The 13910-nt window shown below is 35.5% G+C and overlaps 1 protein-coding gene across 1 annotated transcript in view; it reads right to left on the bottom strand.

Annotated features, from left to right (window-relative positions):
• Positions 1-121: 121 nt before the first annotated feature.
• Positions 122-13910, bottom strand: part of VEGFC (vascular endothelial growth factor C) — a 142462-nt gene continuing 128673 nt past the window's right edge. Inside the window, exons 4-6 of the mRNA XM_012651637.1 lie at positions 3934-4040; positions 3291-3624; positions 122-357 (exon numbers count right to left, since the gene is read on the bottom strand). Coding sequence (XP_012507091.1) covers positions 243-357; positions 3291-3624; positions 3934-4040 — 556 coding nt within the window. The 3' untranslated portion in view covers positions 122-242. The remainder of the gene's footprint in view (positions 358-3290; positions 3625-3933; positions 4041-13910) is intronic.

Below are 13910 nucleotides of genomic sequence, written 5' to 3'. Positions count from 1 at the left end.
AAAAAAAAATCACAAGAGAAAAACCTCCACTGTTTGGTCACTGGCAGAAAACCAGTCTTTAAAAGAGGCCTTTTGCAGATGAGATCCAGTCCATTTCTGTAACATTATTCACATGGTTCAGGAAACACAGACTTTTGTCTTTGTTACCATGTCCCACAAGGGTCTCTCTGTTCATAGACAGTTCTAATGCGGCAGCACAGTTTTCCACAATAGAAAAATGACGAACTGGAAAATTGTACAATCTAGTTCATATGTGGTCTTTTCCAATATGAAGGGACACAGCGACACACTTCTTCACTAAACGAAAGTCCCAGCTCACAAGGCTTCAGTCGATTTGTACACGGTCGTCTGTAACAACTAAAAGAACAAAGAGGAACACACTGTTGTTAAGGATCAAGGCAATGAATTCATTATACTACCAAGGTACTTTTGTGTTTTTCTAAATTTTAAACTAGAATAAAATTTCTAATTTTGCCATAAAATTGTTCATAGGTTTATAAAAGTTTAAAGTTTGTGCTTAGAATTGCAACAGTTAAGAGGAATGGAAAAATCCTGAAAAAAAAAATAAGTCTTGCTTGCTGATGGTGTATAGCAAGTATTGTTTCTTGTGAAGTGCTCCCTGCTTTGTGGATGAAAGTAACATAAAACAGAAATTTCAGAAGTGAATATTTAAAGTCTGCTGATTTACTGTGATCACATAAGCAGGGCAGAGCTGGCAAGAGTCTGGGACTTGCATGGGACCCAGACTTCCAGGCAATTAAACCCAGCCACCTTGGCGGAACCGTGGTCCTCAGTGAACAGCCCCAGCCTCACTCTGGTGTCTCTACTAAGCATCTGGCTGCATGATGGTGGCTAATTCTTCCTTCTCCACCTGCGCTCCAGGTGACACAGATGAGGTCTGAGGCAAGGGAGGGAGAGGGACAATACCCACCAGTGGGAGTCCCTCTCCTCCCACCCTAGACTTCCAATTTCTAGCAGTGGTGAAAGGACAAATTACCAATCAGTAAATCCGTTGGCAGCCCTGTTGCTCCAGTGCACTGGAGCTGTCTTTGGAAAAGTGTGGAGCAGGAGCATGCCTGACATGTGGGAGCACGTGTACAGGGAAAAGGGCAAGATGCCCCGTAGTGGAAATCAAAGGTGTGCTACAAAGAACCCTGCACATTTAGTTTTTGAAATTTCATTTCTTTTGCTCTAGAAAAGAAAGCATATCCAGTTAATTTTTTTTAAACTTCTTGAATACAAATTCACAGTTATAAAACCACTGGCATTTCTTTACTAAAAAGGGATATGATTTTTAATGAACTATGAAAGCTGCTAATCAAGGCAATGGACCAAAGAAGTCGTCTGCTCACCACACTTAGGAATTAATATTAAGAGAGAATGAGGAGTGTGTGTGTGTGTGTGTGTGTGTGTGTGTGTGTGTGTGTGTGTATTCAAAATATTAAATTTTCCCTTTTGCTCTAATTCACACCACAAAACTTGGAATTATACACTTAGAAAAATGAATATAGAAAGTTGTAGTAAATTAAAAGTCTTTTAAAAGAATGTGTACTGTTAGGAGAAATACAACGGTAGCAATCTTTTCTACTGAGTTCATATAAGAATTCTGTAGAAAAATATGATGGCTGGTTAGTCTGTATGTAGACATAAATATATCTGATTTTTTAATATACACTATAGTCATTCAAGAAGGATTCAATATAGAAAATGCTTTAACAAGGTTTAATAAGGTCTAGTATCTATATTTTTCAGAATACAGTAGTGCATTTTTAAAGCATCCATTTGTAATTAGAGTAGGAATATGCAAGGAAAATCAGAAAATAGTGATTACTCAAAATATAAGGATTCTTGTAAGGTCCTCTGCAACAGTAAGGGAAGAAAAAAATATAATCAGTGACATACTTAGATTCATTGAAGTTTCTTTACACAGTAGCTAATAAGTAAGTGTAGAAAGATCATCAGAAATGTAAACTGAGAGCAAAAATCCCGTAAGAATCAAAAAGATGGGCTCTTTACTGCAGAAAAATAATGATGAACATTAATGAAGACATTACATTGTAAATAAATGAAATCTAAGCTTTTTCTATTGAAAAGGACATTATCTACCCATATTTAAAGAGTGGATGGAAGAAGAGAATTCAGTGAAAGTGATTAAAAATATATGGTCTGAAAATTAAGTGGACAACTAGGAAAAGCAATGTCATGTCAGACACAGACGAGGTGAGCTTAAGAAAAAAGGCCCCAGGAAGGACAGGTTACCTAGAGACAAAATTATCCATTGGATTTGATAACTATGAGGCCACTGATACCTCAAACAGAGCTTTACCACAGCAATCTAGGGCACAAACCAGATTACAGTCAGTTAAATAAATGGGAGACAAAAGAGAGATGAAAGCAAGACAAATGTCTAGTTTCTGAGCAACTTTGAAGAGGACCGAGCTTGGCTGCTAAAGCGTGTTCAGCATCACAGCACGATGCTAATAAAATAGAAGACATTTGTAAACTTTTATAAACCAAGGCGAAGGGAAAATGGAGTTGAAAATGTAAAAGTTCGGAAGACAGAAGGCATAACAGGGAGCAATGCTGAAGGAATATGGGAAAAAATGTCAAAAGCACAGATGTGGCTTAAATAGTAGATCACCTTATTGTCTGAGATTAAAGAGGAAGAGGTTCCTGGATTAACACTGAATGTGCTTGAGTCTAATAATGTCATTTTTTTTTTTTTTTTTTGGTGAAGAAGAATGCAAAACCAAGGTTTAAGAAATGAGTCTTGGTAACTTTTAATAGCACATTAATTTATTTCTAATTCTATTAAAGAATTAGCTTAAACATTTTCATTTCTAGATATAATTCTACAGTAAATGGTACTATCCTACCCTTCGTTTGTAAGTGTTGCATAAAAACTGTCTGCACTTAGAAAAGTTGTCCTAAATTACAACTGAAGGTGGAATTTCGGTGGGAGAAGCAGTGGATTGCCTGGATGTATCCTGAAAATGTCCCACAGGTCCTCTAACTCACACTGAACACCACGACCTTCGCCTCTGGGGCAAGGACCGAGAGTGTATTCTGAGCTTGATCTGGCGTTGGTCCCCAAGGCTGCTGTATTGCTCTGTTGGGAGCAAACCCAGTCTCATGCAAGTTTAGCGTTGGTTAAAAAATATCAGATTTTGTCTTCCAGAACTTATTGGCCTCATTCTAACAGGCAACTGCTATTTTAGTTAAGAAAACTGCTTTTGGTGAAGAATATATTTCCAGTAAGAGAAATAATACTGTTTATGAAGATCTCTCACCTGCATGTTTGATGTTGGAACTTCTTTCCTTTTAACAAGCATTTCTGTGGATTTTCTGTACATTCACAGGCACATTTTGCAGGATTTAGGGGCTGATGTCTCGGGCAGGTTCTTTTACATACACACTGGCATGTGTTTTCATCAAATTCTCTGTTGGCCCCGCAAGAACTGGGGAAAAGTTTGTTTTTACAGACACACTGGCATGAGTTTCTGTCTAGTTCTTTGTGGGGTCCACAGCTGGAAGGCTGAAGCCCCCCTTTGCAGACACACTGACAGGTCTCTTCATCCAGCTCCTTGCTTGGCCCACAGATGTCGTAGAATCCTTCTGTCGCGTCTGGACAAACACAGTCAGAACACTTTACTATACCTTATCTGGTTCTCAGTGTTGCAGGGAACAATTAAAAGCATTTAAAAGCATATTCCTTTTTATGTTTTCCATTAAAGGGTGGCATACAAACATGAGTGTGTTCCTTTACAAAAGTTCAAAATAATATCAATATGAAGTAGAGAATGTCCTCTTTGTTACTCACTTATTTTAAAGGATGATGGTCTGAATATTGTTCATGTGGTTTTAATATTAAAATATGTGTTAGTCAAAATAGAGACCCTTGGTATTTAATCTTTAAAACACCATTCTGCTTACCGTCTTCAGCATTCAGGGAAAAAATAAAGTCCTGCTGAGCCAGGCATCTGCAGATGTGGTTGTTCCACATGTAATTTGTGGGGCAAGTCTTGTTGGCTGCCTGACACCTTTGGAAGAGATAGACAGGGTTAAGCAAAAGTGTAATACAACTGGTACGTAGAAGGGATCATCTCTTTCCTCACATATGTATTACAAATCAAAAAAAGCTTTACAAAACATAAGAACATATGAAATGAAATGTGAAAGCTCCCTCTCAAGCTAACTCCACCCACACCTGCTGTCAAATCCCAATCCCAGAGGTGACCACCGTTAGTGTATCATCTTATGTGATTCTCTAGACTTTTATGTTTTTAAGGCAAATACATTTATTTGTATAATCACAGTGTTTTATAATAGTTTGTGGAAAAAAGTGGACTGATGGTTTTTCTATTTCTTTTTCCACTAAACAATATATTATGAGCATCTTTATACATCATTGCATAAAATTCTGCTCCATTATTTTTAGTGGCTGTGTAATACTTCATAAAAGTGGATGTATCTTTATTTATTTTATTACTCTTTTGGGTAACTGTTTAAGCAGATTCCAAGTTTTGGTTTTTTCAAATAATGCTGCAGGAGACATCCCTATACACATACTTTTACTGACTTATTTCTGAAGCACAGATCCCCATAGCTGTAAAGGCTCCATTAATGCAAAATCTCTGCTCTGCACTCACCACGATGGTATCAGAGTGAGTGTTTTGTTTTGTTGGGTTTTATTTTTTCTTAGCCCTTTCTTTCCTTCCTTCCCTCCTTGTTTCCCTGTCTCCCTCCCTTCCTTGCTTCTTTACTTCTTGTTTTAGTGAAAATTATGAACATAGGGGCTTTAATAAGTACAGCGATTACTCCCTTGATGCTCCAATTGCCCACTGTTGTCTAACCCTAACCGGGACCCTCCATGCCTGTGTGGCATGAGCCCTCTCTGGGATGAACAGGTGCCACAAGCTCATCTTGTTCACTTTCTCCTCCACACCTGGAATCAGCCATTCCTGCAAGGAGCCCTAATTCTCCTTGGTGGGAAATGGCATTCAGAGGCTATCATTTGGGGTTAGGAGTGTTCAGTGCCGTCCGATTACATTACTTCTGGATCTTTTCAGGCGACAGAGCTAGAAAATGCAGGTATATCCCACAGAATGTTTCCCTAGTTAGTGTTTTTTCCCAGTAGAGGGAGTATTTATAAATCTCTCGCTACCTCATTTTTCAAGTGATGTTGGTGTAGACATCAGTGGAAATACTTATTTACATCTTTCAAGCTCAATACAATACTATAAACACCATTATGTGGTGGAAGAGTGTTGAGTTCCATTACAAATTGGTAGAATGTTAACAATCATGTGTAGACATCTTAAAAAGTGTAGTGAATGTAAATAAGCAGGTTATTTGCTTCAGATCCACTAAGAAAGTTTCACCAAGTCATAGGCAATGTGATGATACACCTTTCTTTTAATAATAGCCTGACAGTTCTTACAGCATCACAAGAAGGAATTTTTCAACAAAAAAATAAGCAAATCTACATTTTGCAGCCATTTCTTCCTTCTGCTTGAACACTGCCTCTGAAGATTTAACAAAGCCTTGCTGTCCGGCAGTCTCTACGCGAGCTCTGAGACGCAGAGAATCTCCATTCGTCCCTCTCAATAGGACAGTTCGTCTAAAACTGCCCCGTCTTCCATGCATATCATCACCTTCTGCCATTGTCTGCAAATGGCGACGACTGCTTTCACCTTCCCCTCTCCTGCCTTCCTGACTTGCTTCAAGAGTCATGTCTGATTTAGCTTGGTGAAAAACAAGCTATTATGGGGTCTTTTCTTGAATTTATTTTAATTTTGATTTTTAAACAACTTTTTGGTTGCTGTGTGTTATTTACTACACCATATCATAAACTAACAAGAGAATGCAGCGCACATACAGCCCACGTAACTACACACAAACCAACTGTGTTAGTAATAATTGCTGGATGATCAGAAAACAATGTTTAAACATTTTAGATCCTATCAAGATAGTCTGTTACTTTTCTGCAGGCATTGTTGTGTATAAGTTATCTTGTAGGAAATCAGCTATCTTTGGGGGTTTACCTACAATTCATTATATTTTTCCCATTTAAAATAATAAAAATATGCTTACAATGTATGTTTTTGAAAATAGATTATTGATATTAAGCAAGGAATTCTTGTATGTATTTCCAGAGGAAAAAAGAGTACATGCTGTTATTTCTAAATCCAGTTTAAGATTACTGGGATTTTAAATGTACTCCTTTGACTTCATGCTAATAAATCCATTAAAATGTTGGCTTCAAACAATCTTAACGCAAACATTTATTTGCTTTATCCTGCATACACTGTATGTCTTTTTGTTAATTTTAGTTTTTGAAAATGTAAAACATTTATGTAATTATCAGAGTTAAGATGAGAAAATATATATTCAGAGAAGTTCCTTCTGATCCACATCCCCAGCATACTGTTCCTTTTTGTAGTTTTTTGATTTATGTCTTCAGTATTTCTTTTTGACCAAAAAAGAAAAAAAGTATGTATGTATATATTTTTTCTCATTCTGTTACATAGAAAATAAAATCCTTTATATACTGTTTTAAACCTCGTGTTTTCACTTAACAATATTTCCTGGAGAACATTATACCTTCGTAATAATTCTACGTAACCCCCAGGACAAGTATCTACTCACTACACATTTTTTTCATTATTTTGTTGGTTAATCATGAATATACATTGTTCCAGATAAAACTTAGATAGTGTTTATCAATTTTCCAAAATAATATTATTGTTTTTTAAATTTATATCCTAGAAAACATTAATATCCTTCCATCAAATATGGCGAGACTTTTGTTTTGTTATGTAATAGTAATGCAATTAACCCTGACTGCATGAAACTCACATCCTTCTTCTATAAATGATGGCAAAACTATTTTAGCCATGTTGCCTCAATGTTGACCTGTACATGGTTTAAGTAACACACTGCTGTGCTGGCATGAGGTGGGCACAGTACCGTGGTGGTGGCAGTAGAAAGACATCTTTCATTTTGCCAACATGTGATTTATACTGCCATCACCTAAGCCAGTGTTTTTCCAGCTGGTGGTTGCAACCCATTAGAGTATCATGAAATCAATGACATGGGTTGGGAAATGCATTTTTTTAATATAACAGAATGGCATATAATAAAATACAAACTACTAGAGTGCATGTGGTAAAGATTTTTTTCTGCAATTTTGTTTCAATTATATACACATGCACACACTCATGCATAAATAAGCAATACAACCCCTCACACAAATAACCTCCCCTCTCCCATATGTGTGATGTGTGTGTATGCATGTAATTTAGTTGCAGTGTCAAATATATTTGTTTTTAGTTACAGTCTAAAAAGTTCACAAAACACAAATTTAACCTATTTAAATGGCAAAAAGCACGAAGCATGATCTTACTCGTTAGTTAGCCCAAGTAATATTGGTGAATGATGAGATCTTTGACTGCAGGAGTAGGTGTTAATATGTCTGTGCTTAAACTTTAAACATGTATATACAATTGTCCTAAAAAAGCATGAAACAAAAATTTTCCTATCTCTCATGTAGTCAGGAAAAAATATAGTTTTCTCTTTGATATTTCAACAACTTCAAAAATATAAATTCACAAGCACGAACTTTGTGTGTAGAAACAAATGTAGGAATCTATTTCTGGAAACGTTTCACAAAAGAACAAGATGTCTAGTTTAACAGAATTAAATAATAATTATACGTAGTGTGGTTATACTAGCTCTTTTGCTTTTCCATGTTCATGCTGAATAAAAATATATACCTCAGAACAATATTTTCAATTATACTACACCTGAAACATTTCTGCAACATAAACTTTATATTACTAATTATGATTTTCTAAAAGTGAACTACATACTTAAGTTTTTAACAGTCTTCAAACATAATTCAAATTTCTAGAAAAATATGACTCTAGAAGCTTTGCCAAAAATAAAAAACTATTACTCAATACTATTTTAATGTTGAAATTTGAAATCCTGCTAGATACTACTGAATTAAAGAAACACATATTTGGATAGAATGCATTTTCATATTACAATTGCAAAATGAGGCTTCCTGCTCCAAAAGTGAGTAGCACGTTCTTAGCATTTAATGCTTCTCATGTGATAAAAAGGGAGACAAAATTTCTAAAATATTGTTATTTTAGAATGAAAGGAAATTCTTTAATGGTGGGTAGAAGGCTTAGCACATGATGGACAGAATGTTTTATCTCTTGTATATTTTAATTTCCAAAGCATTTTCTTCCTATCGAAATTTCTCTTTTAAGTTCTCAATATTAATGTGCATATGTATCTTAAAATTTTTTACAAATAATTTGTTTTGTATACTCTATTTATAAAACATTGATTCAAGGACACATTTTTGTCTGCAAAGCAAAGACAGGGTTGTATAATTATTTGTGAAATACATCTATGTTGGGAATCATGTAAACAAGTTAACTTTCCAACTTTCACCCTCCCCAAACACAATTGCAATCCTGCCTGTAACTTTTATGAAGGATAAGGATGTTTTATGGTAAATATTTCATTAATTATTTCAAAACTTCACACGACTTTGGTTTGGTAGTTATTGCTTTTTGCTGGTTCAAATCAAAGGACAGAAATTTTAAGGTGTATGTGTTTCTCAATGTACAGAATAATTAATTTAATGATAAAGACAATCTTATTTTGCTATTTATACCTCCTTTGAAATTTTAAAAAATAAATGTGTTCCAAATAGGTTCTGTTAGGTTATATTCTAAATGCTGGGTAATAATGATCAATTCTGATACTCTGAACACTGTAGCTGGCTCTTTTGTACACGCTGTTTTTATGGCTCTTTCATATTCTCCATATTTCGGCACTGGGGTTTTTATACACTTGGAGATTCCTTAACTCCCCAAATCCACACTGAAAGAACTAAAACATGCTACTACACCCTTTGTTTGGCATTAGTTAGATCTGTGCTGAAATGTTATTTTAAAGAACTGTAATCTTTGTAATTTCTCCTTCCTTCCTTCCTTCCTTCCTTCCATCCATCCATCTTAGAGACAGGGTTTTGGTCTGTTACCCAGGCTAGATTGCAGTGGCACGACTGTAGCTCACTGTAACCTCGAATTCCTGGGCTTAAGTGATCCTCCTGCCTCAGCCTCCCAGATAGCCGGAACTACAGGCGTGCACTACCACACCCAGCTAATCTTTAAATTTTTTTTTGGAGAGACAGCATCTTGCTATTTTGACCAGGCTGGTCTTGAACTCCTGGCCTCAAGAGATCTTCCTGCCTCAGCCCCCACAGTGCTGGGATTATAGGTGTGAGCCACGGCACTGGGACTATATTTCTTTTTTATTAATTACATTAACATATTTTACAGCTTTAATGAAGTGTAATTGACAAATAAAAATTGTATATGCTTAAGGTTTACAAAGTGATGTTTTGGTGTATGTAGAACATTGTGAAACGATTAGCACAATCAAGCTAATTAACAGACCTATCGCCCCACATAGCTACTATTTTTGTGTGTGTGGTGAGAACATTTAAGATCCACTCTTTTAGCAAATTTTAATATGAAATATATGATTATTAACTATAGTAACCATGCTGTACATTAAGTACCCAGGGCTTATTCATTTTATAACTACACGTCTTTACTCTTTGACCAACATCTCCCCATTTCTCCCATCCTCCAGACCCTCTGTTCTCTGTTTCTGTGAGTTCTACTTCTTCAGATTCCATATATAAGTGAGATCATGCAGTATTTTTCCGTGTCTGGCTTATTTCCCTTAGCACAGTGTCCTCCAGAGTCATCCATATTGTAAATGGCAGCATCTTTGTAATACATTTCTAATTGAAAGAAAATTTAACTGCACCTTGATTTATGTTAAATTACTTACTGATTTACTTTCCTAGATTTTTAAAATATTTCATAGATCATTAAAAATGAGTGATAACATTAATACGAATTCAACCTGTAGCACTTAATGACTTTAAAAAAGCAAATTATTTCTAAGGATATGAACTCTGCTATTAATCAAGAACTCTCACTGGAAATTCTTTTAATAAGGTATTTTCACAACAATGAAAAAATTAAAATTTTGCTATGTGGTACCTACACTCCACAGTTGTGTTCCTCAAATATCTGTCCTAGCCTAAGTCTTATTAAATATGGAGTGTGATCCATTAACATTAGTGAAACCCATGTCTGAAAGCAGGTACCATGAGCTCTCATACATTCCTTCAGAGCATCTTTAGATCATTCAGTGGGCTATCCAACAACATGCACTTTATCTCATTTAGAAAACAAATAAGGGAAACCCTGACTACATTAATAATTTTGATAAATATCAGAATAGCATTTTGATTTCCTAAATGCCAACTGTTGATGCTATCTGAACTTCAAACCTGTAACTATATTATGGAAGAATATAAATCGAGACTCTTCTTGCTCAAGATTGCTGTCTGAATAGTAGCTGGAAGGGCAACTACATTCTTTCATTTTCAGAGCTACAGAGCCCTGGGTAAAACGCCTCAACAGTTTCGTTCTAAATGTCTTTGAATTGTTGTGTTCATCTTGAGTTCATTATGCACGGCCCTTGAATGCATTTGACTATCTACACAGATGCTGATTTGCTTACATTTTTTTTGACAGTAGTTAATAGTGAATGGAAAGTCATTAAGTAAAAGTAGCCTTTATAGTCAATGTTATTTAGTAACTTCTTCAGTACCGCAGACATAAATCAGAAACACATTAATTTTAGGTTCTATAGAAATTGTTGAAAATAAAAAGGCACATGTTGAACAGAAATATATGTAAATAAAATGCATATACTTATCTTCCTTTATGTTGATTTTTATTGATTTCACATGATTTGTGCTTATGTCTGTTTATGTCACTGTTTTCTCATCCTCCCCTAGTCTACTGACAAGAACAGCAGTGGATGGAGTTTAGGTTTGTCAGGATATAAAAGGAACAAATGGCAAGTAGAACTAATTAATGAAAATCCCATGGCTTTCACAAGTTTTCCCAACAATATCTGAAAGGCTAATAAATTAGTGGCATTAATAAAAAAGTGGGTTCATACATCAAATCTTTTCCTTTTTGTGCGGGTATAAACGACTGTTTTGAGGCAGTAACCTACCATATACAAAAGCTTTCCCACTGTCTGAGTCACCACATAAGTCACACTATGTGGTGAGCAGTTGGCTAAGTACAGGACTTGGCTGAGCAGGACGGATGGCCACTGGAACTGGGGTGTAGGAACACAGGGAGAGTAGAAGTACAGAAGCCATACTTTTTTGGTTTATTATATTTTATATTTGCTTGGATATGCAAATTTGAAAAAGGGATTAGTAGGTTGAAACAATGGAAACCTAGTGGTTACTGTATTTATCAGCTAGTCAGTTTTCATTTCTAAATTTAATCCAAACTAATGGAATTAGAACAGAGAATTGATAAAGGTAAGTAACCAGGAATTCAGTAAAAATGTGCTTCAACAATAGCTGCTTGGGTCATTACCTTGTCACAGCCACACTCCATGAAAAGAAAAATGAAAACTAAAACAAAACAATGATGACGAAAAAAAGTGTGGAGAGCATTAGAGTTGAGGTGACATCAGATTGGCTGGTCGATGGCAGGAGTATGGGAGAGGGAGAAAGAATAGGGGATTTTTAGGGCAGTGAAACTATTCTGTATACTACTATCAGAGTGGATATGTGTTATTTGCACATTTGTCAAAATCCACAGAGTGTACAAGATAAGGGGACTCTAATGTAAGCTATGGATTTTAATTAATAACAGTGTGTCAATATTGGCTCATCTACTGTAACAAATGTACCACATGAATGCAAGATGTTAATAATAGAGGAAACCAGTGAGGGGAGGATAAGATGTTATATGAAAACTCTCTGTACTTTCTGTTCAATTTTTTGCTAAACCTAAAACTGCTCAAAAGAAAAAAAAGTCTATTAAGCTTTAGAAAATAACTGGTAGATTTGGTCTAATAATATGATATTTATTAAAAATAACTGTTAATGTATTTTGGTTGAATGTAACATTTAACTTTACAAGAATCTTTGATCTAATCGCCCCCTTTCCCTGGGCAAATCACAGATGCAATCTCAGTGCAGAGGATGTACTAACGGAATCCTCCCAGCTGTATACACTTTGCTGTTATTTCTCACAGTGAATCAGCAAGCCATAGGAATGCTATGCTTTCAATTATCATCTTTTAGAAGGCAGAAGCCAGACAGTCCAATGGCAGGCACACTACATGCAGCATAGTTAGCTGCTCTTTAGAAAAAAGTAATGCTTCGGGGATTGGAATCTCTTGCCTGAGTTCCACTGTTAAATCGATTCATATCAACAAGTATTCATTTGACCTGTTAGACAATGTTTAGATAATGAACACTATGGAAAAGGAGATGAACAAACATGTGAATTAAGATTTCAAAAATAACTGCGCAGGGACATAAAGATTTAGAACTTGCAAAGAGGATGTTTTCAGGGTAGGATAAAGATGCATGTTTGAAAATGCTGGAAAAAAATGTAGTTTCTGATCATCTGATGCAAGACTATGCCCCAATTTAACTGGGAGACATGCTGTCTCTACATTTCTGCTCTGATACAGCTTATTAAATTAATTTTATCATGTTATTTTGCTTATTTCTATTTTTGGTAAAGCAACAATGTAAGATCTTCAAATTAAAAAGGAAAGAATGGGAAATTAAAGTAGAAAAATCATGGATATTCAAAAGCTTCTTAGCATTTGGACTGAGAATCTGTTAAAGGTGAACATCCAAAGACACTGAGCACTCAAGTTCCAAATCAAAGGTTGCCTCCACTCTATCAATTCACTCTGTTCCTTGGAAAAGAGGTGCGTTCTCACAGGAATGAAATTTTCCTTAATAAACCCCAGTAAGCGCAACTTCTCAGAAGCAAATATGTTTTAGTACACAATGTCAATATTTTTAGAAAAGAAATAAAAACAGTAAACAAATAAAAACACAAATTAGCCCTCAGGCTAAAATTATTCATTTTTCTCCTCTTTCTTCACTCCTTCTTTTTCTCTTTCTCATCACAATATGCCTCTCTCCCAAAGACTGATATAGCTTCTATCACACTGAAATAAAACATATCTTCTATTTTTATAATCCATTAAAAACAATTCAAGATACTCTGGCTATGCGGACGCCTTGTCATTCCTCTACCCAGAAAAATCCCTGTGCTACTCCAATACCTCCAAAGAAAAGGTAAAACTCCCTGGGCTGGCGCTCAGAGCTGCATAGGCATAGCCTTAGCATTGCCTTTTTTATCTAATATCCTATTGTTTTCATGGATTAAAACTCAATTAATTTAATCTGGCCTATTAATTGTCCTCAGAATGTGCTACTTTCTTACATCATGAGGGACACTGCCCATGCTAACCAATAAACTAACCAATAAATCTACCACTACGAACTTAGACAGGAACACTTGTCTATGTGACATCTCTCTCCCTACTTTGTTATCTTTTCCTCATCTGTAGTACATTGACTTCCTTATAGAATACTGTCATCACAGAAAAAAAGCATAAAAACTTTTTGTTTATGTATTTAATAGAATACTATATAGCTATTAAATGAACAGACCAGATCTACAGATATTAATATGATTACAACTCTAAAACACAATGTCGAGAGAAAAAGGTAACGTCAGCACTTGAACATAGAATTTAAAACACTCAGAGCTGTAGTATAGAATCTCTTGTGGTTTGTTAATCTATCCAGATGCCACAAAAAGAGAAAAGCAAGAGTGGCAATGATGCAATTTCAGAGTATTGGTTACCTCTGAGAATGGAAGTTCTTTAACCTCCATTCCCAATGACGACTGGGGCTTTGGGTTGTATCTTAAGTAAATATGACAAAATAGCCATTAAATCTGACA

This window comes from Propithecus coquereli, unplaced genomic scaffold (genome assembly GCF_000956105.1).
Source record: "Propithecus coquereli isolate 6110/MARCELLA unplaced genomic scaffold, Pcoq_1.0 Scaffold36, whole genome shotgun sequence".
In the NCBI taxonomy this organism is placed as follows: domain Eukaryota; kingdom Metazoa; phylum Chordata; class Mammalia; order Primates; family Indriidae; genus Propithecus; species Propithecus coquereli.
Note: the sequence above shows the minus strand (reverse complement) of the source record. Positions and strands in the feature narration are given on the sequence as shown.